Source organism: Tamandua tetradactyla, chromosome 20 (genome assembly GCF_023851605.1).
Source record: "Tamandua tetradactyla isolate mTamTet1 chromosome 20, mTamTet1.pri, whole genome shotgun sequence".
Taxonomy (NCBI): Eukaryota; Metazoa; Chordata; class Mammalia; order Pilosa; family Myrmecophagidae; genus Tamandua; species Tamandua tetradactyla.
Genome location: NC_135346.1, coordinates 22,218,109 through 22,245,118, shown reverse-complemented (window position 1 = coordinate 22,245,118; position 27,010 = coordinate 22,218,109). Strand labels below are relative to the sequence as shown.

The 27,010-nt window shown below is 36.6% G+C and overlaps 1 protein-coding gene across 2 annotated transcripts in view; it reads right to left on the bottom strand.

Annotated features, from left to right (window-relative positions):
• The window catches only part of NDFIP1 (Nedd4 family interacting protein 1), a 66,437-nt gene that overhangs the window by 27,064 nt on the left and 12,363 nt on the right, over positions 1-27,010 (bottom strand). For both annotated transcript variants that reach the window (XR_013166223.1, XM_077137278.1), the window contains exon 2: positions 4,112-4,217. Coding sequence is in view for 1 of the 2 variants with exons in the window: in XM_077137278.1 (XP_076993393.1) it covers positions 4,112-4,217 (106 nt within the window). In the remaining variant the exon portion in view is untranslated. The remainder of the gene's footprint in view (positions 1-4,111; positions 4,218-27,010) is intronic.

Genomic DNA, 27,010 nt, shown 5'->3' with positions numbered 1-27,010 from the left:
AATCTGTTTCTTAGAACAGCATCATGAGTTTTCTTCAAATGGGGTTACAAATAAACAAAAAAGAAGGCCAAAGATGTCTTAAGGATAACTGAAACAAAGGCAAAAACCAATAAATATTTGCTATAAAAGTCTATGGGTAGTCCTGCAGCATATTAAAAGAATTATATACCATGACCAAGTAGGAGTCATCCCAGATATACAAGGATGGTTCAACATAAGAAAATCAATTAATGTAATACACCAACCATATCAACAAATCAAAGCAGAAAAACCACATGATCATCTCGATTGATGCAGAAAAGGCATCTGACAAAATTCAACATCCTTTCCTGTTGAAAACACTTCAAAGGACAGGAATAGAAGGGAACTTCCTGAACATGATAAAGGGAATATATGAAAAACCCACAGCTAACATCATCCTCAATGGGGAAAAACTGAAAACATTCCCCCTAAGATCAGGAACAAGACAAGGATGTCCACTATCACCATTTTTATTCAACATTGTGTTGGAAGTTCTAGCTAGAGCAATAAGACAAGAAAATAAATACCAGGAATCAAAATTGGAAAGGAAGAAGTAAAACTCTCACTGCTTGCAGATGATATGATACTATATGTCAAAAACCCCGAAAAATCCACAGCAAAACTACTAGAGCTAATAAATGAGTACAGCAAAGTGGCAGGTTACATGACCAACACTCAAAAATCTGTAGTGTTTCTATACCCTAGTAATGAACAAATCTGAGGGGAAATCATGAAAAAAATTCCATTTACAACTGCAACCAAAAGAATAAAATATTTAGGAATAAAATTTAACTAAAGAGACAAAAGACCTATACAAAGAAAACTATAAGAAATTGTTAAAAGAAATCACAGAAGACCTAAATAGATGGAAGGGCAAACCATGTTCATGGATTGGAACATGAACATCTAAATATAGATTAGATGTCAATTCTACCTAAATTGATTTACAGATTCAATGCAATACCAATTAAAATCCCCAAAACTTACTTTTCCGAAATAGAAAAACCAATAAACAAATTTATCTGGAAGGGAAGGGTGCCCCGAATAGTTAAAAGTATTCTGAGAAAGAAAAACGAAGTTGGAGGTCTCAAGTTACCTGACTTTAAGGCATATTACGAAGCTACAGTGGTCAAAACAGCACGGTACTGGCATAAAGATAGATACACTGGCCAATGGAATTGAGTAGAATGTTCAGATATAGACCGTCTCATCTATGGACAACTGATCTTTGATAAGGCAGTCAAGCCAACTCACCTAGGATAGACAGAATAGTCTCTTCAATAAATGGTGCCTAGAGAACTGGATATTCACATGCAAAAGAATGAAAGAAGATCCATATCTCACACTCTATACAAAAATCAAGTCAAAATGGATCAAAGACCTAAACATTAGATCTGAGACAACAAAACTGTTAGAAGAAAATGTAGGGAACTATCTTATAAGTCTTATAATAGGAGGCAGTTTCCTAGACCTTTGGTCTAGGAAAGAAAGAAATTATTATTAATTTTATATATAAAGAATAAATACATATTTATTTTTTTTATATATAAAGTATAAATATATAAAGAAAGAAAGAAAGAAAAAAGTAAAGCAGGAGGATTGAAGAAAGAAAGAAAGAAATGGGAACTTCTCAAAATTACACACTTTTGTACATCAAAGAACTTGGTCAAGAAAGTAAAAAGACAGCCTATGCAAGGAATGACAATATTTGGAAATGATATATCAGATAAAGGTCTAGTATCCAGAATATATAAACAGATTGTTCAAATCAACAACAAAAAGACAGACAATCCAAAATGGGCAAAAGACTTGAATAGACACTTCTCAGAAGATGAAATACGAACAGCCAAAAGGCACATGAAAAGATGCTCAACTTCCCTGGCTATTAGGGAAATGCAAATCAAAACCACAATGAGATATTATCTCACACCCACCAGGATGGCCATTATCAATAAAACAAAAAACAAGTGCTGGAGAGGATGTGGAGAAAGACGCATACTTATCCACTGCTGGTGGGAATGTCAAATGGTACAACTGCTGTGGAAGGGTTTGGTGGTTCCTCAGGAAGCTAAGTATAGAACTGTCATATGACCCAGCAATACCATTGCTAGGTGTCTACTCAGAGGACATGAGGGCAAAGATACAAACGGACATTTGCACACCCATGTTTATAGCAGCTTTATTTACAACTGCCAAGAGATGGAAACAGCCCAAATGTCCATCAACACAAGAGTGGCTAAACAAGTTGTGGTATATACACACAATGGAATATTATGCAGCTGTAAGACAGAATAAAGTTAAGGTCCAACATGGATGGACCTTAAGGACATTATGCTGAGTGAGATTAGCAAGAAACAAAAGGACAAATACTGTATGGCCTCACTGATATAAACTAAAATTAAGGAATGAACTTGGATAAATTCAGTTAAGAACAGAGGTCATCAGGAGATAGAAATAGGGTAGATATTGGGTAACTGGAACTGAAGGGATACAGATTGTGCAACAGGACTGATTGTAAAAATTCACAGGGCAGGCCACAGTGGCTCAGCAGGCAAGAATGCTTGCCTGCCATGCCAGAGGACCCGGGTTCGATTCCCGGTGCCTGCCCATGTATTAAAAATAAAAAAAATTCACAAATGGATAGCACAATACTATCTAACTGTAATACAATAATGTTAGAACACTGAATAAAGCTGAATGTGAGAATGATAGAGGGAGGAGGCCTGGGGGCACAAATGAAATTAGAAGGAAAGATACAGACTGAGATTGTATACAATAAAGATTGAGATGGTATAATCTAGGAATGCCTAGAGTGTATAATGATAGTGACTAAATGTACAAATTTAAAAATGTTTTGCATGAGGAAGAACAAAGGAATGTCAATAATACAGGGAGTTGAAAATAGATGGTAATTAATATTTTAAAACTTAACTTATGTGTGAAACTAAAACAAAAAATGTTTATTTGGTTCAAAATTTATACTTTGACTAGTGCATTTCCTAATATAACTTATGTGGACAGCTTAATTGAACACCATAATACTTGGAACTTTGAGCAGGGCATGAGATTTTGTAGATTTGTCCAGAGTGATGTTCCGATAAATCCCAGAGTGATTTAAACAGTGAACAAAAGAGTATTTGCAAAGTCCCCTTGGGGGAATGGTGAGAAAGGAGGAAAATCTAACTTCCCCAAGTGGAGAATTCTTGATATTCTCACAAGTAGTGAGGAAAACCAAAGAAATAGGGTAGGCCCCCAATCTTGGGGTTTGTTCATAAAAAACTTAATCCCACAAAGGATAGGCTAAGCCTCCTTGGAATAAAAGTCACCCCCAAGAGAATCTCTTCTGTTGCTCAGATGTGGCCTCTCTCTCTCAGCCAACAAAATGAGCAAACTCACAGCCCTCCCCCCTCTACGTGGGACATGACTCCCAGGGGTATGGACCTTCCTGGCAACGTGGGACAGAAATCCTAGAATGAGCTGGGACACAACATCAAGGGATTGAGAAAGCCATCTCGACCAAAAGGGGGAAGAGCAAAATGAGACAAAATAAAGTGTCAATGGCTGAGATATTCCAAACAGAGTAGAGAGGTTATCCTGGAGGTTATTCTTACACATTAAATAGATATCACCTCTTTAGTTAAGGTGCAAAGGAGAAGCTGGAGGGAACTGCCTGAAAACGTAAAGCTGTCCTCCAGTAGCCATGTTTCTTGAAGATGATTATATAATGATATAGTTTTCGCAATGTGACCATGTGGTTGTGAAAACCTTGTGTCTGATGCTCCTTTTATCTACCTTATCGACAGACGAGTATAACATATGGATTAAAAATAAGTAAATAATAGGGGGAAAAAAAGTCTATGGGTGGTTCATTGGTAGAATGCTCGTCTTTCATGCAGGAGACCCAGGTTCGATTCCCGGACTATGCAAGGGGGAAAAAAAAGTCTACGGGTAAGTGCATTTAAGGACTTGAGTAGGGTGGGCCACGGTGGCTCAGCAGGCAAGAACGCTTGCCTGCCATGCCCAAGGACCCGGGTTCGATTCCGGTGCCTGCCCATGTAAGGACTTGAGTAATCATCTCTCTGTTACTTACCTGCACTCTCGGCAGAGATGTTGTTCTCAGCAGAGATGCTGCTGTAGGGTGGAGGTGCATCACTGCCAACCTGTTCAGGTTCTCCTGGCTCTTCCTCATTCTGCAACTAAATAAAAATTTCATATTTTAATGCAAATATAAAGCCAACTAGGTAAGTCAGAACCTGAAAATTGGTAGAGTCCTTCCAGAATGCTATCTGGAGATATGTTTCAAAGGCCTTAATACTGTGTGAATCCTTTAACAAAGTATTTTGATCCAAGGAATTTATTCTAAGGAAATAATCAAAGAGGCAAAAAAAAAAAAGTAGTTATAAATGCTACCGTAGCAAAAATTAGAAGAAACCTAAATTCCAATCATAGAGGATTATTAAATAAATGATAGTGCATTTCACTAAGGACTATTAAAAAGTCATTTAAGGCAGGCCACAGTGGCTCGGTAGGCAGAGTTCTCGCCTGCCATGCGGGAGACCTAGGTTTGATAGCTAGTGCCTGCCCAAGGGAAAAAAAAAAGTCATTTAAAAAGATGAAGAATATTTAATGACGTGACCAGAGGGATCATTTATGTTGTACTGTTACAGGAAAAAAGCTAGTAATTAAAGAGTACATATCATATGAATACATTTTTTCTTTTGAAAAAGACACATAGGATAGAAAGGTCTAGAATGATAGACATCTGAAGTTCAACACTGCTTAGGTAATGGAATTATAGGGGATTTTTCCTTTTAATCATTTATATATATGTTCTAATTTTTTGTAGTAACTTTTTAGCACTTACAATTTTTTAAATATTTTTACTGAGATAACTTCACACATATATGTTCCAGCCAAAGTGTAGAATCAATGGCTCACATGTGTATTCATCACCATGATCATTTTTAGAACATCTGCATCACTCCAGAAAAAGAAATAAAAAGAAAATAGAAAAAACTTATACATACCATACCTCTTATCCCTCCCTCTCATTGACCACCAGGATTTCAATCTACCCAATTTTATTTTGCCCCTTATTCCTGTTATTTATTTATTTATTGTTCTTATTTTTTTTATCATCTGTCCATACCCTTGATAAAAGGAGCATCAGACACAAGGTTTTTACAATCACAGAGTCACACTGTAAAAGCTATATAGTTGTACAATCATCTTTAAGAATCAAGGCTACTGGAATACAGTTCAACAGTTTCAGGTACTTCACTCCAGTCACTCCAATATACTATAAACTAAAAGAGATATCTATATAGTATATAAGAATAACCTCCAAATAACCTTTCAACTCTATTTGAAATCTCTTAGCCACTTAAACTTTTTGTCTCATTTTTCTCTTCCCATTTTTGGTCAAGAAGACTTTCTCAACCCCATGATGCCAGGTCCTGGCTCATCCCCAGGATCCCTATCCCACGTTGCCAGGGAGATTTACTCCCCTGGGAATCATGTCCCGTCTAGGGGGGAGGGTAATGAGTTCACCTGCTGAGTTGGCTTCAAGAGGAAGGCCACATCTGAGCAATAAAAGAGATTTTCTGAGAGTGACTCTTAGGCTTTTAATTATAAATAGGCTTAGCTTTTCCTTTGCAGGAATAAATTTCATAGGGGCAAAGTCCAAATTAAGGGTTCAGCCTATTGAAATAATCATCCTCTTGCTTGCAAGAACATCAGGAATCTTTAACTTTCTGTTCAAAAGTTTAATATTTCCTCCTTTCTCCCCAGTCCCCCAAGGGGACTTTGCAAATACTTTTTTCATTCTCTGCCGAATTTACTCTGGATGTACACTGACCTGTACAAACCAACAAGATCTCACACCTTATTCAAGATTCCATGTAATTATGGTGTTCAAATAAACTCACCATACAAACTAAATTAGTTAATGTGCTACCTAAAATATAAATTTTGTGCCAAATAAACATCTCTCTCTATGGTTTCACACAGAAGTTGAAGTTTTAAAATATGGACCATATCATCCTTTACCCTGTATTCTGATTTACCTTAGTCCTATCCAGATCAGCTTCATTCATATCTCTAGTGGAAGTCTGATCAATTCTTCAGCTTTTTCAACAGTTTCTGTATGGGGTACTGCTGACTTTCATAGCTTTAGAGCTCTAACTCTGAGTCTCAGGTGTCACACAAATACTCGAAGTTTCAGGGAACGACTAAGTTATATATAGCTTGGTATCTCAGAATTTAGAAAGAACAGTTTCAACTCCAGAACACATGTGACTGCTACAGGAGCTTACAACCTAGGACCCTTTACAGTAGGCCCCAACCTGATAAGCCATGCTCTTGACTTCAATTCTCTGAGTTTGTATATTACAGTTAGTCCATATGAGCAAGCACGATAACATTTGTCTTTTCGTTTCTGACATTTCATTCAACATACTGTTCTCAAAGTTCATTCACCTAATCGCATGCCTCACAACTTCATTCCTTCTTGCAGGCGCTCAGTAGTCCACTGTAAGCACATATACTTTTTTGAGTTAGAAAAATGATCTGTTAACAAAGAAAAATAAAAGGTAAACCAAGGTTTACCAAAATACTGTTTACGCACGGAAACAAAATCTTAAATAACTGAGATTTTTAAAACAAAAAAATTTACCTAATTCTACATAAAACCACCTCTGTAAATACATCTTCCTCTTCCCTATCTCAGCAAATTCTTTACTGACCAACTTGAGTTATTTTAAAAAACTAACATCAAAAATCCTGCCATTTGTAGTGTGAACAGTCAATCAAAGTCACCTTCACAGAACACAGACATTTGCTTTATTTTTCCAGTGTGACAGTGGGCTACATTCATTTACAGGATGAGCTGGCTGAGATGTGAGTCAGTCTGTAAAGTCCTAATAGAATATTTATTGATATAACTGACTCTGAGGATTTGGTCCTGGCTTCAGTAACATCATGATATAGAGAGCCGACTGAGCCACATGGAAAATATATACCGCCTCTAAACCCCACCACTACAAAGAACTCTACCTTGAATTAAGACAGAAAAATTACATAGGGAGCCTGAGGTATCATAATATAAAGGAGAGGCCCCCCCAAAATCCATTAAATTTTAACCAGTCATCTCAATCTCCAATCCCTAAACTATTCAAAACCAGATACCAACAAAATTTTTCTCATTAATACTGCAAAGCTTTCAATTTCAAATTCATGAATTCTTGAGCAAAATTCTCATCAATATCTATCACATTTTTTAAGGACCCTAATCATCTAATATTAAACTTAAGAACTCCCAAAATAATTGCATTGTAATCTAAGATGGATTTTTCTTTTACTCAAAGATGTATTAGCAAAACAGCTACAATAAAGCCAAAATTATCTGGGATAGAAAATTAGTGAATCATTTAAAGTGAGCCCCCGAGGCCACTGTTCACCTGGATTACCAGTTTTAACAGGATCTCGGACTCTAAACTGGATGTCCTGAGCCTCCTGGACTTAACCACTCCTGTGCTCTGGGAAGTTGAAAGAAGCAAAACAGGCAGCAGCAAGAACAGAGGCAAATGTCAATTTTTCAAGAATGTTACCCTAATGTAATGTAACCAGTAACGACCTATATTTAAACCTAGCTTGATATTTCTGACCCGTTTCATATTTCCTGAGCTTGGTCAAAGTAATCATGTTACCCCTGAATAATTAAGGCTTCAGAAAGGAAGCATTACAATTCTAAGAAATACAGGAGTACAGTGAATAAAGAGTTCTTACATGCTAGTATCTATAAGATACAATGCCTGTCTCCTAGCAAACTGAAAATGTGAAATTTAATCATCTAATACCACAGTAACAGAAGAGAAATTCCAAACGTCTCAGAAACCTTAACTTTTTTAGGGGGGTGGGGGGAGAAAAATTACTTATTTTCCGGTGAAGTTTTTTTGCTCCATTAAAATTCACCACTTTAAGAATCATGCCAATAGTATTTCTAACAAAACACAAAAACCAAAAAGCATCCCTCATGGCTGTGGGGGCTTCCCACACTGGGATGATCCGAGGACATCACTCACTGTCCACAGGCCTCAGACTCCGGCTTGTTTATGTAATGCTCCCAGTAAGATTAAGGCCATCAAGAAATCTGTTTAAAATAAAATACTACAAGGAGGAAGCAGGTAGGACGGGGAGCAATCGTCTTCATAAAGAGGACTCCAGTAGTGGCCACCTTCAATGTGAATAATAACGAGTTAAGCCACGGAATACCTGAAGATACATCTTTAATTGTTTTGGGGCATCTGTGGCCATTAGTTGGGCTCTGTCAGTAAAAGTCAAGTACTCCCTAACAAGGCTGGAATGTGTACACTAGAATTAGAATGGACCCCTCTCTGAGGCTATAAATTGGTTACTTGGTTCCAAAATGTTTTTTTAAGGTTTCCCTTTACTGTCCCTGGGAACGTCCCCTGTGCACTCCCACCAAGGCCCTGGAACCCAGGCTCTCTCAGAGAATATTTGCCACTTCACTTTGGGAGCTAGAGACGGGAAGCACCCAGTTTCTTCTACTAAATGAGTCAGTGGGAACCAACTTACAGGTCACATCGTGGTCATAAGGGCTATTCTGAAAGGAAAGTCTGACAAGTGGTGGGACTATCCACTCTCTTAGTGCGTCATCCCATTAGTGTGTGCACGTGCATACACGCCTGAATATGAGTATATGACTGTGACAGGTAACAAGCAGCTATGGTGGACTGCATTCTTTTCTGCATTATAATTATTTTTAAAATATCATCAGTTCTACTTATTCCCATTTAAGATTTAAATGGCATTTTTTTCTAAATAGAATTATATAATTACCTACACATGCCATCTAAAGTTCTGTATGAGTTTACTCATACAAAAGTATCTATATCTCTTTGCTGAGCTAGGAATAATCCTGTCACCTGAAAATTCAGAACTCTTTTCTCTTTTGTCATACCCCAGACTACGCTCTCACTCTCACCTCCATATTCTGAGCAGACTGTCATGACTCCACAGAAGAACCTTAAAACTTTCCCATGTTCCCTCTTTAGATACACTACCACCTGACATGGTGCCTCTAGGACTTGATCACCCTCAATTTTTGTTTTAGTTTTTTTTATTATATAGTATAACATATATACAAAGCAAAGAAATAAAAACAATAGTTTTCAAAGCACTCTTCAACAAGTGGTTACAAGATAGATCCCAGAGTTTTTGTGGGCTACCATATGATCCTCTCATATTTTTTCTTCTAGCTGCTCCAGAATACAGGAGGCTAGAGGGCTTAAATACTTTATCATCACAATCGACTTTTTTTTGTGAACAATAACACACAAAAAAGCTATTAATTTCAAAGCACAGCATCACAATTAGTTGTAGAACATATTTCAGACTTTGACATGGATTACAATTTCACAATTTTAGGTTTTTACTTCTAGCTACTCTAAAATACTGAAGACTAAAAGAGATATCAATTTAATGATTCAGCATTCAGGTCTATTTGTTAAGTTCTATCTTCTATGTATAATTCCACCATCATCTTTGATCTTTCCAACCCCTCTTTGGGGTATTTGGGCTATGACAATTCTAAATTTTTGATATTGGAAGAGTCTGTCACTAATATGGGATAGGGGAATGGAACTATCTGATGTTCTGAAGAAGCTGGGCTAGGTTTCAGGACTTATCTGGACCAGGGACCCATATGGAGGTTGCAGGTTTCTGGAAAGTTACTGTTGTGCCTGGATCCCTTGTGGAATCTTATATATTGCCCTAGGTATTCTTTAGGATTGGATGAAATGGTCCTGGTTGGGGGTTGGCAGGTTATGATAGGTAGCAAGGTCTACCTGAAGCCTGCATAAGAGCAACCTCCAGAGTAGCCTCTCAACTTTATCTGAACTCTCTCTGCCACTGATACTTAATTAATTATACTTCTTTTCCCCCTTTCGGTCAGGATGGAATTGTTGATCCCACGGTGCCAAGTCTGGACTCATCCCTGGGAGTCATCGCCCACGTCGCCAGGGAGACTTTCACCCTCAATGTCATGCCCCACGTAGGGGACATCTGTGTTGCCTCTGGTGGTTTAATTTGGTCATTAGGCAGGGCTATATCTGCTTGCATTGTGATATGCTTAATGACTTTCTACTGTCTTCATCGCACATAAATATCTTGATTGATTTACTTTGAGAGTTGATTTCTTTCAGTAGTCTAAGGCCTTGTGTTTGCGGGATAGTTGTACAACAGAGAGCAGGGCACGGGGTGGAGCACTTAGTACAGTGATTTGTTTCAGAGCAGGTATAGGTGCAGGTTGGGGATTTTACGTTGGTGCTTGTAAACACTGCTGCCCAGCGGCCAGGGAGGATGTAGCTGTGTGGGTGCACCAGTCTGGGGGGCGTAACCCTGGTGTGCACTGGTCTAAGGAACGGGGCCCTTTGTGCGCATGCATAGAGCTGTGGCAGCAGGTCACCGTTATGCCTTCGTGGACTGGGGGCAGATGCGACCTGGCTAAAGCAGGTTGGCACTTTCTCAGAGCTGGCAAGTGAGGCTGAGGGCTGTGCACATGTATGGTTCTAGGACTGCTGTGAAGTGTAGTTCCCAGGGTTGAATGACGTGATTGGGGGCCCGTGCACATGCGTGGGCCTGGGACTGCTGTAAACAGATGCACTGAGCTCAGGCAAGGCAGGGTGAGTCTGTGAAACACTATGGGCAGGGGGCAGGGGTAGCCTAAGTATGGAGGTTAGTGCCTGCAACCTTTAGGTGCTGGCAACAGCCTGCAAGGAACAGGGAGGGAGAGGCAGTGCTCGGGAGGTGTGCAGGAGAGGTGGGTTTAGCTGCACTTGGGGTGGGGGTGGGGGGCAGGTATGTGTACTGGGGGCTAGAAGGGTGGGGGCACGTGGAGTGCAGGGAATGGGAGCAGGTGATGGAGCTGAGGTGCATGGGGTGTGAAGCAAGTTGCAGGTCATGGGGCTGCGCTGATGAGGGCAGCACGTCCAAACAAGGCCTGGTTTACTTCCTAGTTCCGTGTTCCCGTACATGCACTCCTGTGGGCTCCACGCCTTCATGCCAGGCTCCATCTTTCTGCTTCTCAGTTCTCAGCCTCTGCAACCAGGGCTGCTACATGCAGTACAGAAGGTTCTCCCAGGTCAGCTGCTCTCCCAGGTGAGCCACACTCCCAAATTGCTGCCTCAGTCGCCCTCCTGTCTCTTCTCTAACTTTCCAGTGAAGCAGGGCTAATCTCAAGCTATTCTTCCTGGAGCCATCTCCCAGAAGTTCTCCACCCTTAATTTTTTTTTTTTAAATTTACCTACAACAGCTTAATTGAACACCATAAGTACATGGAACCTTGAGTAAGACATGAGATTTTGTTGGTTTGTCCAGAGTGATGCCCTGATAAATTCCAAAGTGATTTGAATAGTGAATAAAAAGTATTTGCAAAGTCCCCCTGGGGGAATGGTGAGAAAGGGGGAAAATTCAACTTCCCCAAGTTGAATTCTTGATAGTGTCAGTAGCAGTGGGGACAAACAAAGCTATAGGCTGAGCCCCCAATCTTGGGGTTTGTTCATATGAAACTTAACCCCACAAAGGATAGATTAAGCCCACTTAAAATTAGACCTAAGAGTCACCCCCAAGAGAACCTGTTTTGTTGCTCAGATGTGGCCTCTCTCTCTCCAGCTGACACAACAAGCAAATTCACTGCCCTCCCCCTGTCTACGTGTGACATGACTCCCAGGAGTGTGGACCTTCCTGGCAACATGGGACAGAAATCCTAGAATGAGCTGAGTCTCAGCATCAAGGGATTGAGAAAAACTCTAGAATGAGCTGAGACTCAGCATCAAGGGATTGAGAAAACCTTCTCGACCAAAAGGGGGAAGAGTGAAATGAGACAAAGTGTTGATGGCTGAGAGATTCCAGAAGAGTCGAGAGGATTATCCTGGAAGTTATTCTTATGCATTAAACAGATATCACCTTGTTAGTCAAGATGTAGTGGAGAGGCTGGAGAGAACTGCCTGAAAATGTAGCGCTGTGTTCCAGTAGCCATGTTTCTTAAAGATGATTGTATAATGATACAGCTTTCAAATGTGACTGTGTGCTTGTGAAAACCTTGTGTCTGATGCTACTTTTATCTACCTTATCAACAGACAAGTAAAACATATGGAATAAAAATAAATAATACAGGGAACAAATGTTAAATTAAATTTAGATTGAAATGCAAGTGATCAATGAAAGGAATGGGTAAGAGGTATAGTATATATGAATTTTTTTCTGTTTTCTTTTTATTTCTTTTTCTGAATAGATGCAATTGTTCCAAGAAATGATCATGATGAATATGCAACTATGTGATGATACTGTGAATTACTGATTACATATGTAGAACGGAATGATCAAAAGTTAAGAATGTTAAAAAAAAATACATACATGATAGGAACTGAAACAGTCAACAGGACAATTAACACAATAAAGATAGAAGTGACCTCTTTGGGGAGGGTGGAATACAGTCAAGACAGTGAGTTAGAATATGGTCATTTTTCCTTTCTTAAGCCCGTTGACTAAGTCGCTGGATATTTACTTTGCTGTTATTTGAAATGTATGATATTTACTCATACATTGTTCTGTATGTATGATTTTGGCAAATATTTCTTCATGCATTGTCTAGAAAACCTTTTGGAAAAAAAAAAGAAATGATAAATAGAAAGCATAAAATAAAATGATAGAAATAAAAAAAAAAATTTACCTACAAATTGGTGCTACTTGGTACACAGGTGGTTCAGTGGTAGAATGCTCACCTTTCATGCGGGAAACCCGGGCTCTATTCCCGGATCATGCACCCAAAAAGAGAAAAAAGTCCAAATTGGTGTTATTAATATTTTGTTTTCTAGACTTGGCCTATAAACACAGCAAATCTAAAGAAACACTGTTTTCTATTTTTTTCCCTTCTTACTTCATTCCTCTATATCTAAGTACTACTGCTATTAGAAAGATATGATTATCTTGTGAATGAACCTTAAGGACAGTATGTTGAATGAAATGTCAGAAACAAAAAGACAAATATTATCATGCCTCACTCATATGGATTAACTATAATATACAAACTCAGAGAATTGAAGTCTGGGACTATTGTAAAGGGCTCCAGATTGTAAACTCTTATAGCAGACACATATATTTAGGAGTTGTAACCGATACTCCTAAATTCTGAGATTCTGAGCTATTTATGTATAACCTGGTCGTTTCCTGAAACTTTGGGTATTTGTGTGACACCTGTGACTCAGTGTTAGAGCACTGAAGCTATGAAAGTCAGCATTACCCCAGTCAGCAACATAAACTTTTTAGTTTATGGTGTACTGGAGTGGCTAGAGGGAAGTACTGTTGAACTGTGTTCCAGTAGCCATGTTTCTTGAAGAAGACTACCATATATTACATGATTCCACTGATACGAAATGTTCAGAAAAGGCAAATCCATGTATAGCTTTTTACAATGTGACTACGTGATTGTGAAAACCTTGTGTTTGATGCTCCTTTTATCCTGGGTTTGGACAGATGAGTAAAAAAAAAAAAATTAGAAGAATAAAAATGAATAAATAATAGAAGGAGATTAAGGTTAAAAATGGATAGATTAAAATACTGTGCATCAAAAGAGGGAGGGGTAATTGGTATGGAATGTATGAGGTTTTTTCCCTTTTAATTTCTTCTTCTGGAATGATGCAAATGTTCTAAAAATTATCATGGTAAAGAATACACAACTATGAAATGATATTGTAAGTCACTGAACGTATAATATGGTTGGACTGTACGTATGTGAACAATCCTCAACTAAAATATTTAAAAAATAAATGTAAGTAAATGCACGGGTTGGGTTCAGTGGTAGAATGCTCACCTTCCATGTGAGAGACCCAGGTGTGATTCCCAGACCATGCACCCAAAAATATATACATAAATAAATAAATGTAAAAAAAGAAAAACAGAAATTTATTCTTTATAAAATAAAAATATTATTTGAAACTTTAGGTAAATTACTTTGAGGTATTTTCAGAAATAAAGATTTAAATTTATATTTTATGTTATCAAAGCATTTTACTTATTTTTCTTCTCTCTTGCCTCAGATCTCCCATAAGTCTCTATGTCTATAATTTAAAATTCTTCTCTGTAACCTCTTAATCATGGAATGAGAATCTCTACATGACAAATCTTCTTTTCAAAATATTCCACAGAGAGGTTATATGTATTCTTGAATACATGAATGCCTAAACGTGTTTTTCTATTTTTAAACACACATTATAATGCAATAAAACTCACCAAACATCTCTAAAAAAAAAAAAAGATACGACATCTTAACAACAGTTTTGAAGACTCCCCAAGACAGAAATCATAAAAAGTACTAGTTCTAATAGAAACAAACTTGAATTTTAACAAGTTTAATTAAAGACACTTACCTGCCTACAGGTTTAAATTCTTAGTGAGTTCCCACCTCAGGAGAAAGGCTTCACTTTATCACTACTACTCTCCCCTAAGTGGTTCTAAAGATGATCACCAATTTAGAAATGGCTATTTTTGAGCAACAAAAATAGCAACAGCAAAGCCAGGGCCAGAATAAGGGCTAAGTGAGGGGTAACATTTGCAACTATACTAGAGGTCAGTCTCTAAAGGTACTTAGAAGGTATTCTTGGATTCTGTTTACTAAGTGTGGAAGAAGTAAGCAAAGAACCATACTAAATAACAAAGAGAAGCACCACTACAATGCAGCAATTTTCCTTGGTATATAATCAAAAGGACTGAAAGCATATATTCACACAAAAACTTTACACGAATGCTCATAACAGAATTATTCATAATAGCCAAAAGTCCAGCAACTGACAGATAACAAATCATGGTAAATCTATACAATGGAATATTGAGCCATAAAAAGGAATGAGGTATGATACACGCTGCAACACGATGAACTTGAGAGCATGAAACTAAGCAAAAGAAGCCGGTCACAAAAGACCATATATTACATGATTCCACTGATACGAAATGTTCAGAAAAGGCAAATCCATAGAGATAGAAAATAGATTAGTGACAGCCATGGGTTGTGAGAAGGGAAATGTGGGACGGTGACTGCTAATGGAGAAGGAGATTACTTTGTGGGGGAATGAAAATGATCTGGAAATAGATAGTGCTGATGCTGTACAACCTTCTAAATATACTACAAACCACTGAATTATATGCTTTAAGAAGGATGACTTTTATGTATCTAAGAAAGGTGAGTATTTTCTCAATCTTTTCTTTTTTTTGGCATGGGCAGGCTCTAGGAATCGAACCTAGGTCTCCAGCTCAGCAGGCGAGAATTCTTGCCATTGATCCACCGCTGTACCACACGAGCCACCACTGCACTGCCTGAGCACCGCTGCACTGCCTGAGCCACCACTGCACTGCCCAAGCCACCGTTGCACCGCCCTCTAATTTTTAAAAAGCAAATCTCTAAAATGTAAATTTAACTGAAAACAAAACTAAACATTTATTATACCATGACTCTCTTGTTGAATCAATGTATGAAATGAAAAAGAAAAATAAGAAAGTGAACTGCAAACTAATCAAGTAAAAAATTCCTTAAAATTCTCCTTTCCTGAAGAGAAAAATATTAGAGTCAAGAGCTTAAAAAATAGCTTTGGCTAACAATTTATTTTAAGAGCCTAGAAGGAACATCATTTTATTTTTCTACTTCATGAGTTTAACTAAGAATTAAAACAAACCTATGTCACTATTACAAGATGTTACTAATCAGGTGGTATATGGGGAGAAAAATACAATGTAAACTAAGATCTACAGTTAACAGTAATAACACTCTGTGCTGGCTGGAAACTATTATGTACACCAGAAAAGCCATTTTTTAATCCTGATCCAATCTTGTGGGGAAAGCCCTTTCTTCTACTCATGATTCACTATTTTAGGGCAGGAGCTTTTGATTAGATTATCTCTACAGAGATGTGGCTCGCCCAATTGTGGGTGTGGCCTTGACTAACTTACTGGAGTCCTTTAAAAGGGAGAATATTCTGGAGAAACCTCAGATACAGATGCTTGGAGAACAGTTGCTTCAGAGCTGACAGAGACATAGATGCTTGGAGACACTTGGAGTGCCAACAGAGAAAACAGATGCCTAGACACGGGCAGAGCCCAGGAGATGTTGCCATGGCCTTCCCATGAGATCTAAGCAAGCCAGCACCGAGAGTTATGTTCCAGAGGAGCTAAATGAAAGCCCACTGTGCTGGTTTGAAAGGATATATGCCCCCTAAGAAAGCCATGTTTTGATATAAATCCCATTTCATAAAGGTAGAATAATCCGTATTCAATACTGTATGTTTGAAACTGTAATGAGATCATCTCCCTGGTTGATGTGATTTAGTTAAGAATGGTTGTTAAACTGGATTAGGGGATGACATGTCTCCACCCATTTCAGTGGGTCTTGATTAGTTTCTGAAGTCCTATAAAAAGAGGAAACATTTTGGAGAATGAGAGATTCAGAGAGATTCAGAGAGAGGAGAACGATGAAGCCATGAGATGCAGAGAGTCCACGAGCCAGCAACCTTTGGAAATGAAGAAGGAAAACACCTCCCGGGGAGCTTCACGAAATAGGAAGCCAGGAGAGAAAGCCAGCAGATGACACCGTGTCTGCCATGTGCCCTTCCAGCTGAGAGAGAAGCCCTGACTGCGTTCGCCACGTGCCTTTCCAGATGAGAGAGAAACCCTGAACTTCATCGGCCTTCTTGAACCAACGTATCTTTCCCCGGATGCCTTTGATTGGACATTTCTACAGACTTGTTTTAATTGGGACATTTTCTCGGCCTTAGATCTGTAAACTAGCAACTCATTAAACTCCCCTTTTAAAAAGCCATTCCGCTTCTGGTATATTGCATTCCGGCAGCTAGCAAACCAGAATACCCACAGACACCTTTGAGAAGAAACCACAGGAAACAGAGGCTGAAACTAATGGAGCCCAGGAGAAAGGGACCAACAGATACCAGCCATATGCCTTGCAAGCTGAAAGAGGTATTCTGGATGGCATCAGCCTTTCTAGAATAAAGGTAACTTCTCCTTTTGTGCCTTAATTTGGACATTCACCGCCTCAGAACTATAAACTTGTAACTATCAAATTCCTTTTTTAAAAGCCTTTCCATTTGTGGTATATTGCACTCCAGCAGCTTAACAAACTAATACACATTGTAATATTCTTGCAGTAATTGTAACAAAGGCGCTATACCAAAGCTAAACGTCAGTAATGGGGAATATAACAGATATAGGATTTTTTTCTTAAGAAGAAATGAGAAAGTTCCTATATTAATTGTAGTGATGAATGCATAACTATGTGGTTATACCAAGAGCCAGTGATTATACATTTAGGATGGCTTGTATGGTATGTGACTAAATCTGTTAATAATAATAATAATAATAATAATAATAATAATAATAATAATAATAGTGGGGGAAAGAGTATGAGATATTTTGGATTCTTTTTTTTTTTGGAGAAAAAATGTTCTAAAATTGACTGTGGTGATGAATACACAACCATGTGATGATACTCTGAACCATTGATTATAAACTTTGGACGGATTATACAGTGTGTGAATAGATCTCAATAAAATTGCATTTAAAAAGGAGTTTAACTAACGGTAATTTAGCAAAAACTACAATGCATTTAGAGTGTGTCCAACAATATCCCTCATGTCAGAAGGACGAAATAAATGCAAATCCTCTTAGTTCCAAAATATAAATACAATTAAAAACCAAAATTCACCAAAGCAAAGAAGAATCAAAATAATCAAAACAATGCTTTAAAAATTCAGCGCACACCCCCTTCTCAACATGAAAAAGTTAGAAAGGGCAGAGCTCAAATACCCCCAAAGACTGGGAGAAGGAGTTATAATAGAGAAGATAGGCTTTAACAAATGATTATGACTGCTAAATCATTATATTGATTTTTTTTTAATTTCCAGGTGTCTTGGAGGAGCTAGGGAAAAAAACTTAAAATTGTGGAACAGCAACCCAAACCAAACTCTGAATCTGTTCTATAACTACTTGTTACAATGTACTTTGAAATTTATTGCGGTTTTTGTAAATAAATTATATTTCATAATAAAAAATGTTTTTTTTAAAGTGTAGTAACAGAGTACTATGAAATAGTACTAACACTAATACTTCAACAAATGCCCTCAGAATGGCCATCAGTTTGTAAAGCTTTCTCCTGAAAGAATTTCGTGGTTATTATTGTTAACGTATATAAATACAGCTTGGTTTGGAAGGAAAGAAAGTATTCAATATTTATGTCAGTCCTTAGAAATTAGAGCAAATACTAGAAAGTTTCTCCACCAATTTGATGGGGGGTTTTCCCCAGCTTTCTCTTCTTTACTTAAGGTCCAAATAAATGAAGGCAAACCACTTATCTTCAATTTTCTTAGAAACCATGACACAAGAGAAATCACTCCTTGTCCATAAAGGCACTAAGTTAGCCAACCATGGTTACAGCAGCGGCACTGTGAAATTTTGGGTGGCACCAGAAAATTGTCATCAACCTGCCAACCCCTGGGATACATGTACTAAATCCAAGTATTTCCATCACTAACGGCTCCACCAAGACGCTGAGAAGCAAATGGTCCTGTGCTTTCTGGCACAGTTTCAGCAAAATTTACAACTGAGAGAGACTTTCAGGTTATACTGAACCCTTGAAACTTCCTAAGATAATAAAGATGGGCGAAATAAGGGGACACTATTGTGTAATATTTTCAAATGGATAACAAGTCTGTATGTCCCTGAACATAATATCTTTTAAGAAGCAGCATCCACACTAGTTAATAACACACTCCCTCATTAACTGTCTCTTTATCACTTCTTGATTCCCCATAAGAAAGTTCAGGTTTGGCTCATGGCTTCAACGCCTACTTGCAGAAGGAACTAAAAAGTCCTAAGCAAAGACAAGTAAAATGGAAGCTGAGCACTTAGCTTGTTCCCTTTGACTCTGACAACAGGGAAAAAACCATCTTTTTATCCACAAATAAATAATATAAAAATAGTAGCCATACCAGATTCATTACAACATAATTTATACAAAACTTATTTCATAGTTCAAATGTAAGAGTGGTAAAAGCATTTTTTTAAATCCTGTATATAGTTTTAATCTAAGACATCAGCTTAGTTTCTGGGTCATTGCAGGGGAAAGCATGTTTTCATCAGCAATTTCCTCCAGAAGTAATACATGTCCACCTTACTGTTTTCAAAACAGACAATAAATTTCTTCCTTTATGGTTAGCTTTTTTGTCTCCAAGGACATGAGGATGTTCACCCATGTCTGTATCTCAAACGCCGAACTTGTACTCATTCAAAAGACACCATTAAGAGAGTGATAACACATCCTAAAGAATAGGGAAAAGATACATTTTTCATTCAAGAACCCATATCTAGAAAAAAGGGCAAAAGACTTGAACAGAAGTTTCACAAAAGTGGATATCCAAATGGCCAATAAACTTATAAAAGGTGCTCCACTTCATTAGTCATCAGTGGAAATGCAAATTAAAACCACAGATGATAGTTAAAACGAAAAAGCAGAAAATACCAAATGCTATTGAGAATATAAAACAAGCAGAACACTTAAACAATGCTCATGGGAGTGTAAATTTTTATAATCACTTAGAAAATTGTTTATTATTATCTATTAACACTGTGACCCAGCCTTGAACCACTCTTAGTTATACATCCAACAGAAACATGTGTGTACCAAAAGATATACAAGATATTCAAAACTCTATTCATAATAGTCCCAAATTGGAAAGGACCTGAATGTCCATCAACAGTAGGATAACTAAATCATGATACATTCACACAATGGGATGCTATATAGCCACTTAAACAAATAAATTGTAATACACAACATAAGTGAATCTCACAAACATAATGTTGAATAAAAGAAGTCAGACACAAAAGTACTTATTGTATGATGGATTACATTTATATAAAGATCAAAATTTGCCAAACCTAATATATTATTAGAAGCCAGAAAGTGATCCCCCTGGGGTGAGGGGTGACTGGAAGGGCACTGGAGAGGATTTTTTGGAGTGCTGGTAATGCTCCATTTCTGGATCTGGGTACTAGTTAAATGTACGTGTCGTTTTCTGAAAATCCACTGAGTTGTGTGCATATTTCTATATGTAAATTAAATTTCACTAATAAGTTCAGAATGGAGAAAAAAGGAGACTATCAGAGGATTAGTGATCTAAATTTAAACTGTGAGCTCTGTGTGCTGGCAGCTTTGCATGTTTACTGGTGCATTTAACCCAGCACTCAACACAGTGAGTAACACATCATGGACGCGTACATATTCATTAAAAGCAGACAAAGAAGAGTAGCTCTAACAAAAACCTACCTAAAGAAGTGCAAGGGTAGTTCAGTAGTAAATTTTTCACTTGTGATGCAGGAGGCCAGGGTTCGATTCCCAGTCCATGCACTGGGAATCCAAAAACAAGCAAGCAAAACAAACAAAACAAATTCAACAAATGGTGCTGCAATAACAGGATACCCACATGGAAAAATAATGAAATGTGACCCCATCAAACAGCATACCAAAAAAAAAAAAACCTACCTGACAAAATGGGAGCTAATCTTAATGCCATCCAATTCCAAAGTTTACACTTAAATTATTCATATCACTTTAACATTATATAAATTTACAGACTGGCCATGGAGCCACACACAGATGACTGTGGTGACTGTGGTGACTGTGGCTCCAGGAACATGAGCAGCAGATGGCATCTCTATCACTATTTGGTGTGAAGATCCCACTAAACATGGAGAGACTTAAGGAGCAACACGGATTTACAAAGCAACTAAGGCAAAGATTAGCTGTGATCAGTCTAAAAGTGAGGATATGTGAGGAACAGAAAAAAGACTTTCAAAAAAGACTGATTATCATGTGGCATAAGGTACAGAATGTATTACATATATTCCTTTTGTATGTATCAAATCTTTCATAATAAAGATGAAAAGAACACTATGGTTCTACACTTAGACCAATTTTAAAAAAATAGTAACAGAATAGTAACAGAAGTCTAGGAATTACGCAGAGAAACAGACATCTCCAACTTTTAGCTCTTTAAAAATAAGAACATTTTCATATTTACTGTTTAATCTGCAACTCCTGAGATAGCATACTGGGTACAAACAGGTATCCAATAAATGTTTGTGGTACATATGAAGAAAATTTTTTAAAAATTAATATTGTGATCATGCTATAATTTCTACAATACCTTATCTTCTTCTAAAACCAACTGGCATATCTGGAAGTGGAATAGTCTACATTAAAAAGACAGTAGAAACAATGTACAGTGCTGACAGAGAGCATGTTCTAAACTAAAGACAGTTTAGAACCCAGGGATGCATGCTGACCACAGGTTGCTAGGCTCTCCTAGTCTGATATGCTCTCTTTCTCAGGCTGAGATATGCAAAAGGCTTATGCTTGCTTGTTAGTCCTTGGCTAGAGTATACTCAGCCAAAGATTATGGGTGACAAAACGTATTCATGATCCAGGCCTAATTATGAGGTCTCCATCTCCTGCAAAAACAATGAGAGAGCCAAGGGCCTTTTAATATTCCCTACACCCGTCACAACAGAATGTTTGATTCTGTAAGTTGTTTCGCTGCTAGACTAAACTCCACTCCATAAATGGTCAGGCCATGATTGATTGGGGGCCAAGGAGTTTACTTCACTAAGTCTGCAACTCAGCAAATAAAAGATCATCAAAGAAGTAATTACAATGACAATATTCACGTTAAAGATTGAACACACACGGTTTATCTCTTATCTCTTCCGAAAAAAACCCTTAAATACAAACTTCAGTAAAGTTTTGTTAAAGTAAAAATCCACAAAGATAAATAACAGGAGAGCAAGCAGCAATAAAAACTTAGGAGCCAGAAGCAGAAAAAGAGAGGAACGATTACAGAAGAGTTTTTGAAAATTAAAAATGACAGCAGAAATTAAAGTTTCATCAAAAAGTTAGAAGTTAAAATTAAGGAAAATCCTTAAAAAGTGGAGAAAAAGACAGAGATGGAAAATATAAGAAGAAGCAAAAAGATTCAAATAAATCCAAAGGGAGAAAGAAAAACCAAAGCATAAAAACATCAAATACACATTAAAAAAAAAAACTTCCTAGAATCAACGTACATGAGTTTCCAGACTGAAAGTGCCCACTGAGTGCCTGGCACAATGCACAGAAACAGATCTATAACAAGTGCAACACAGTGAAACTTAAGAACACTGGGGAAAAAAGAGAAGCTCTTAAAAGCTTCGAGAGAGAGAAAGTAGGTCACATGTAAAGAATCAGACTTGAGAATGGCTTCAGTCTTCCTAATAGCAACACTGGAAACTAGAAGACTATGGAGCAAATACTTTTATAGTCTAAGAGAAATTGTTTCCAACCCAAAAATCTAAGGGTGAGTGAGGGTCGAAAACAATTTTAGATAAGCAAAGTTTCAACAATAACAACAAAAAAATCACTCTTTCTGAGAAAGTTATTGGAGGTTTTGCTCCATGAAAACCAGACAGTAAACCAAGAGAGAAAGAAGTGAATCAAGGAAAGGGGGCTCAGTTAAAAAAAATGGGAAAAGAAATCCTCAGAATGACAACTGAAGAGCAAGCCCCAAGAGGAATCTCCTAGAATAAGGCTGGCAGTTATTCTCCAAGAAAAGAAATTGATAAAGTACCTGATACATTTTGAACATAAATGATTAAAAATTCTAACAAAAACTATTACAATTGTAATGAAAGCACAGTAACGCAAGGTGTTACTAATAAAGTGATACATCAGAATTCTGTACTTTATGCATGATTTTCCTGTAAACCTACAATTTCTCTAATTAAAAAAAGTCAAACATAAAAAAATGATTAAGATTATCAGATGAGAGTCTAGGGATGAATTAGTGACACTAATAAATTTATGATATGTACATAGAAACCTCAGCAAACCAAAAAATAATAGTAATTTTTAACTTCAGGAAGACTAAAGTACAGTTCAGGCAAAAAAGTAATCACAGTATACTTTATTTCTTAGTTGTGAATAACCTTTATTATTGTCAATTATTATGAATGCTGAATATTGATCTAACCATCTTATGGACATAACTATTTTAGGAAAATGAGCGGACAGGAAATGTGAGTACATGTCGCTGTAGAAGGTGGGGGGAAAAAAAGTAAAATCCTTACATCCCATACTGGGAAGTAATTTTTTTAAATGCTGAAAATAGGAAAATTAAAAAGTAGCAAATTATACTGAGATGATCGTACAGTAGCCCATGACAAACTCTGAGATCTGTCCTGTAACTTTCTGTTGAAGAGTGCTTTAAAAACTATTGCTTTGTTTTCTTTGTTTTGTACATATGTTATATTACACAATTTTAAAAAGCTCAAAAAAAATGTAGCATATTATAAATGTTATTTAGCAACAGGGGTAATACCAAAATAGGAAGAAGAAAAGAAAAAAAAAAACAAGTAAAAGAGCTTAGGGCAGGTGGGCAGGAGAATGCTGTTTTTGGTAATAAGTTTCATAGATCTATTTTACTCGCTATAAAATAAAACTAAATAAAAAGTAAAAATAAAGGGGATAAAAATGTGTTACAAAAGAGCAATCTCCTGGTGTAGGTCCTAACCTCTCCTAAGGCATAGGAGAGACCATCTAAACCAAGATGGGGAGGTAGAAGGGAGGGATCAGTTTAGGTAGAGGAAATAGCATGAAGGGAGGCCTCTCAACTACAGAAGGTGGTGCATTCTAGGCAATGAAACAAGGTTCCCATGGGGAAAAAAAAATTATATGACAACCCACTCTCCTTCTCTTATCCCTTCTCCCAAGATCTCATCTCCCCATTTATATATTATCCATCTTTCAAGGCCAGGCTCAAGTTTCATCTTCTCAGAAGCCTTCCTAGAATTCTCTGGGACCAACTGATTTCTTCCTTTCCTAACTATCACAAAATGGTGGAATAACTGATCATATTAATACCATAATTCAATCTTATGGAGCAGAGTCATGCAACAGATATTCAGTGAGTACCTACTACATGCATAAGATTCTGCTGGGTGGTATTTAAATAACCTTTATTATTGTTGGAATTATTATTGGAAGGAAAGCAGGGAAAAGAACAAAGAAGCAGTCCACAGGTACTTCGTAAACTCCTTTTTGTTTATTTGCTTGCCTTTTTTTTCTTTTTAGATTTTTCTTTCTATTGTGAAACATAACATATATATTAAAAAGTCCAAGTACATTTTAACAGTTATAGAACAGACTTTAAAGTTTGGCTACAGGTTAGTTTCATGATTTCTCATTTTTTCTTCTAGCTGCTCCAAGACACCGAGACCAACAGAAATATCATTGTAATGATTCAGCAGTCCTACTCATTTGTTAAATTCTATCTTCTCTGCTATACTCCTCCTTCTCTTTAAATAACATATATACATAAAAGCAATAAATTTCAAAGTACATCACGACAATTACTTACAGAACAGATCTCAGAGTTTGCTATGAGTTACAATTCCACAATTTCAGGCTTTTATTTCTAGCTGCTCGAAGGTACTGGAGACTAAAAGAAGTATCAGTATAATGATTCCAGCGCTCATGCTCATTTGTTAAACCTGACCTTCTCTGTATAACTCCACCATCACCTTTGCTCTTTCTCCCACTCTTTAGGGGTATTTGGGCTATCCCCATTCTAATTTTTTCATGCAGTAAACTCCCTTTAACAAGTAAGACCTGTGACACAATATTTTGAACTCCACAGTATTTAAGCATATGAGTAGACACTGCACAAATACCTCTTGATTAATTAAATTATAAATGATAAGGATAGTTTGCAGAATGGTAGCTAGACATTCCTAAAACTAATATTTAATTTTTGAAAAAACACGTATTGTATACGTATTCCAAGATAAGTAGAATAGCAATATTTTTATAAAAGAGCAGAGGGATTTTTTTTAATAATTTTTTTTCTTTTTGACTATTTAAGTTCATAAGGAGAAAATGTGGCAAGTACACAAAAATATAGAGAAGAAAATAAAAATTACCATAATCCTATCTTTCAGATACCTTTCCTACCTTTGGGGAAAGTACAAATCATCTTAGAACCTTTTTTACTTAACTACAGGGTAGAGTTTTTCCTCATTATTAAATATTCTTTTATACTATCACTGTAGTAGTTGAAAGTCAGTCTGTATTTTTCAAAGGTAAAAATTCATTTCTGAGAATCATTTTTTTAATTTAACCTACAGCATTATTAACTAGAGACAACATACTACTAACAGAAATATAAACTCAGTGCTAAGAAAGAAATATACTTAGTAATTGCTGAGATTCTTTTAAATGCAATTATAGTCCCACTTAAATGTTTTCTGCGAAATGTGAAAAGTCTAAAAGCTAAAATGGCATCTGACTTATATTAAACCACTCTGAAACATAAAAATAAAAGACATTTTCACCTTCCAAACAATAGCAGATACTAATAAGCCAATCATTATCTTTCATGCCCAATATCATTTGTCTTTTCCCTTGGCTTTACCTAATCATTTTGGCAAGAGCTGAATGGTGACAAAATGGCTGTAAATCTCTCAAGATCCGATGCAAAACTCTGATCACCTCTATTAACTCAGTCACTTAAAGAGAAATTGAACCAATATTTTAAGAATGCATGACTGAGGAGAACTGATTTTTTTTTAATTGAGAAATCTTCACACACATACATTTCATACATAGTGTACAATCAGTGGCTCTCAATATCATCACACAGCTGTGTATTCATCACCATGATCATTTTTAGGACATTTGCATCACTCCAGAAAGAGATATAAAAAGAAAAAAGTAAAAACTCAAACATACCATACACATCACCCCTCCCTCTCATTGACCACTAGTATTTCCATCTACCGAATTTATTTTACTCTTTGTAAACAATTCAACTGAAAGGACAAATGTGTTGAAAACAATCTCCTATCAAACATCAATCAAGGACACCCTCAAAATCTTACTTATCTAGCTGTTTCTATGATAACTTGTGCAGATATTCCAAATGTTTGAAAATGCAACTACTAAAAGCAGTAAGCATACTAGAAATCAAAGATATCTTCTTTTAATAAAAGTCAAAAAGCTTTCCAAATTAACATTTTCTTGCTTTTAAAGGATTATCAATTTTCCTAATTTCTAAAAGTATTAATTTTTTGCCATAATATACAATGTTTATTAGAAGCAGGCCAGAAAGTAACGTCTTAAAAACAGAATATTTTGGGCAGTGCGATGGTGGCTCAGTGGTAGAATTCTCACCTGCCACGCCAGAGACCAGGGTTCGATTCCTGATGATCGCCCACGTACAAAAAAAAAAAAAAAAAAAAGCAATATTCTGGAGCAGTTAGAAGGATAAATCTGAGAGGATCGTATGGTAGCCCATGACAAAAACTCTGGGATCTGTCCTGTAACCAGCTGTTGAAGAGTGCTTTGAAAACTATTGCTTTTTTATTTCTTTGCTTTGTATATGTTATACTATACAATAAAAAAGTAAAAAAATATACTATCAACACTATATGTCTGATTCCCTAGTCTATAAAATTTCAACTAAATTTTATAGGAACAAAATAAATAAATTTAAAAATCTTCAATTTTTTATAATAAAAATAAATTTTATAATAAAATAAACAGTAAAATAACACAAATTTCATAGAGAAAGAATTCTGATGGTTAAAGAAACTTGGGTTTTATCTACGTTGTTTTCAATTTTTACTGGATTATATTTATGTATGACTTGTTAATCATAACTTAATGTTTAAGGCAAACCTGTGAAACAGATAAATGGGTGTTCTTTTAAACTATTCTGGCATATTTCCATATGGTTGAAATTATTTCCCCAGAAAAGGATTTTTTTCTGATGAATTTTAGAAAAAGCAATGCATGATTACAATAGAAAATTTGGAAAATAAAATC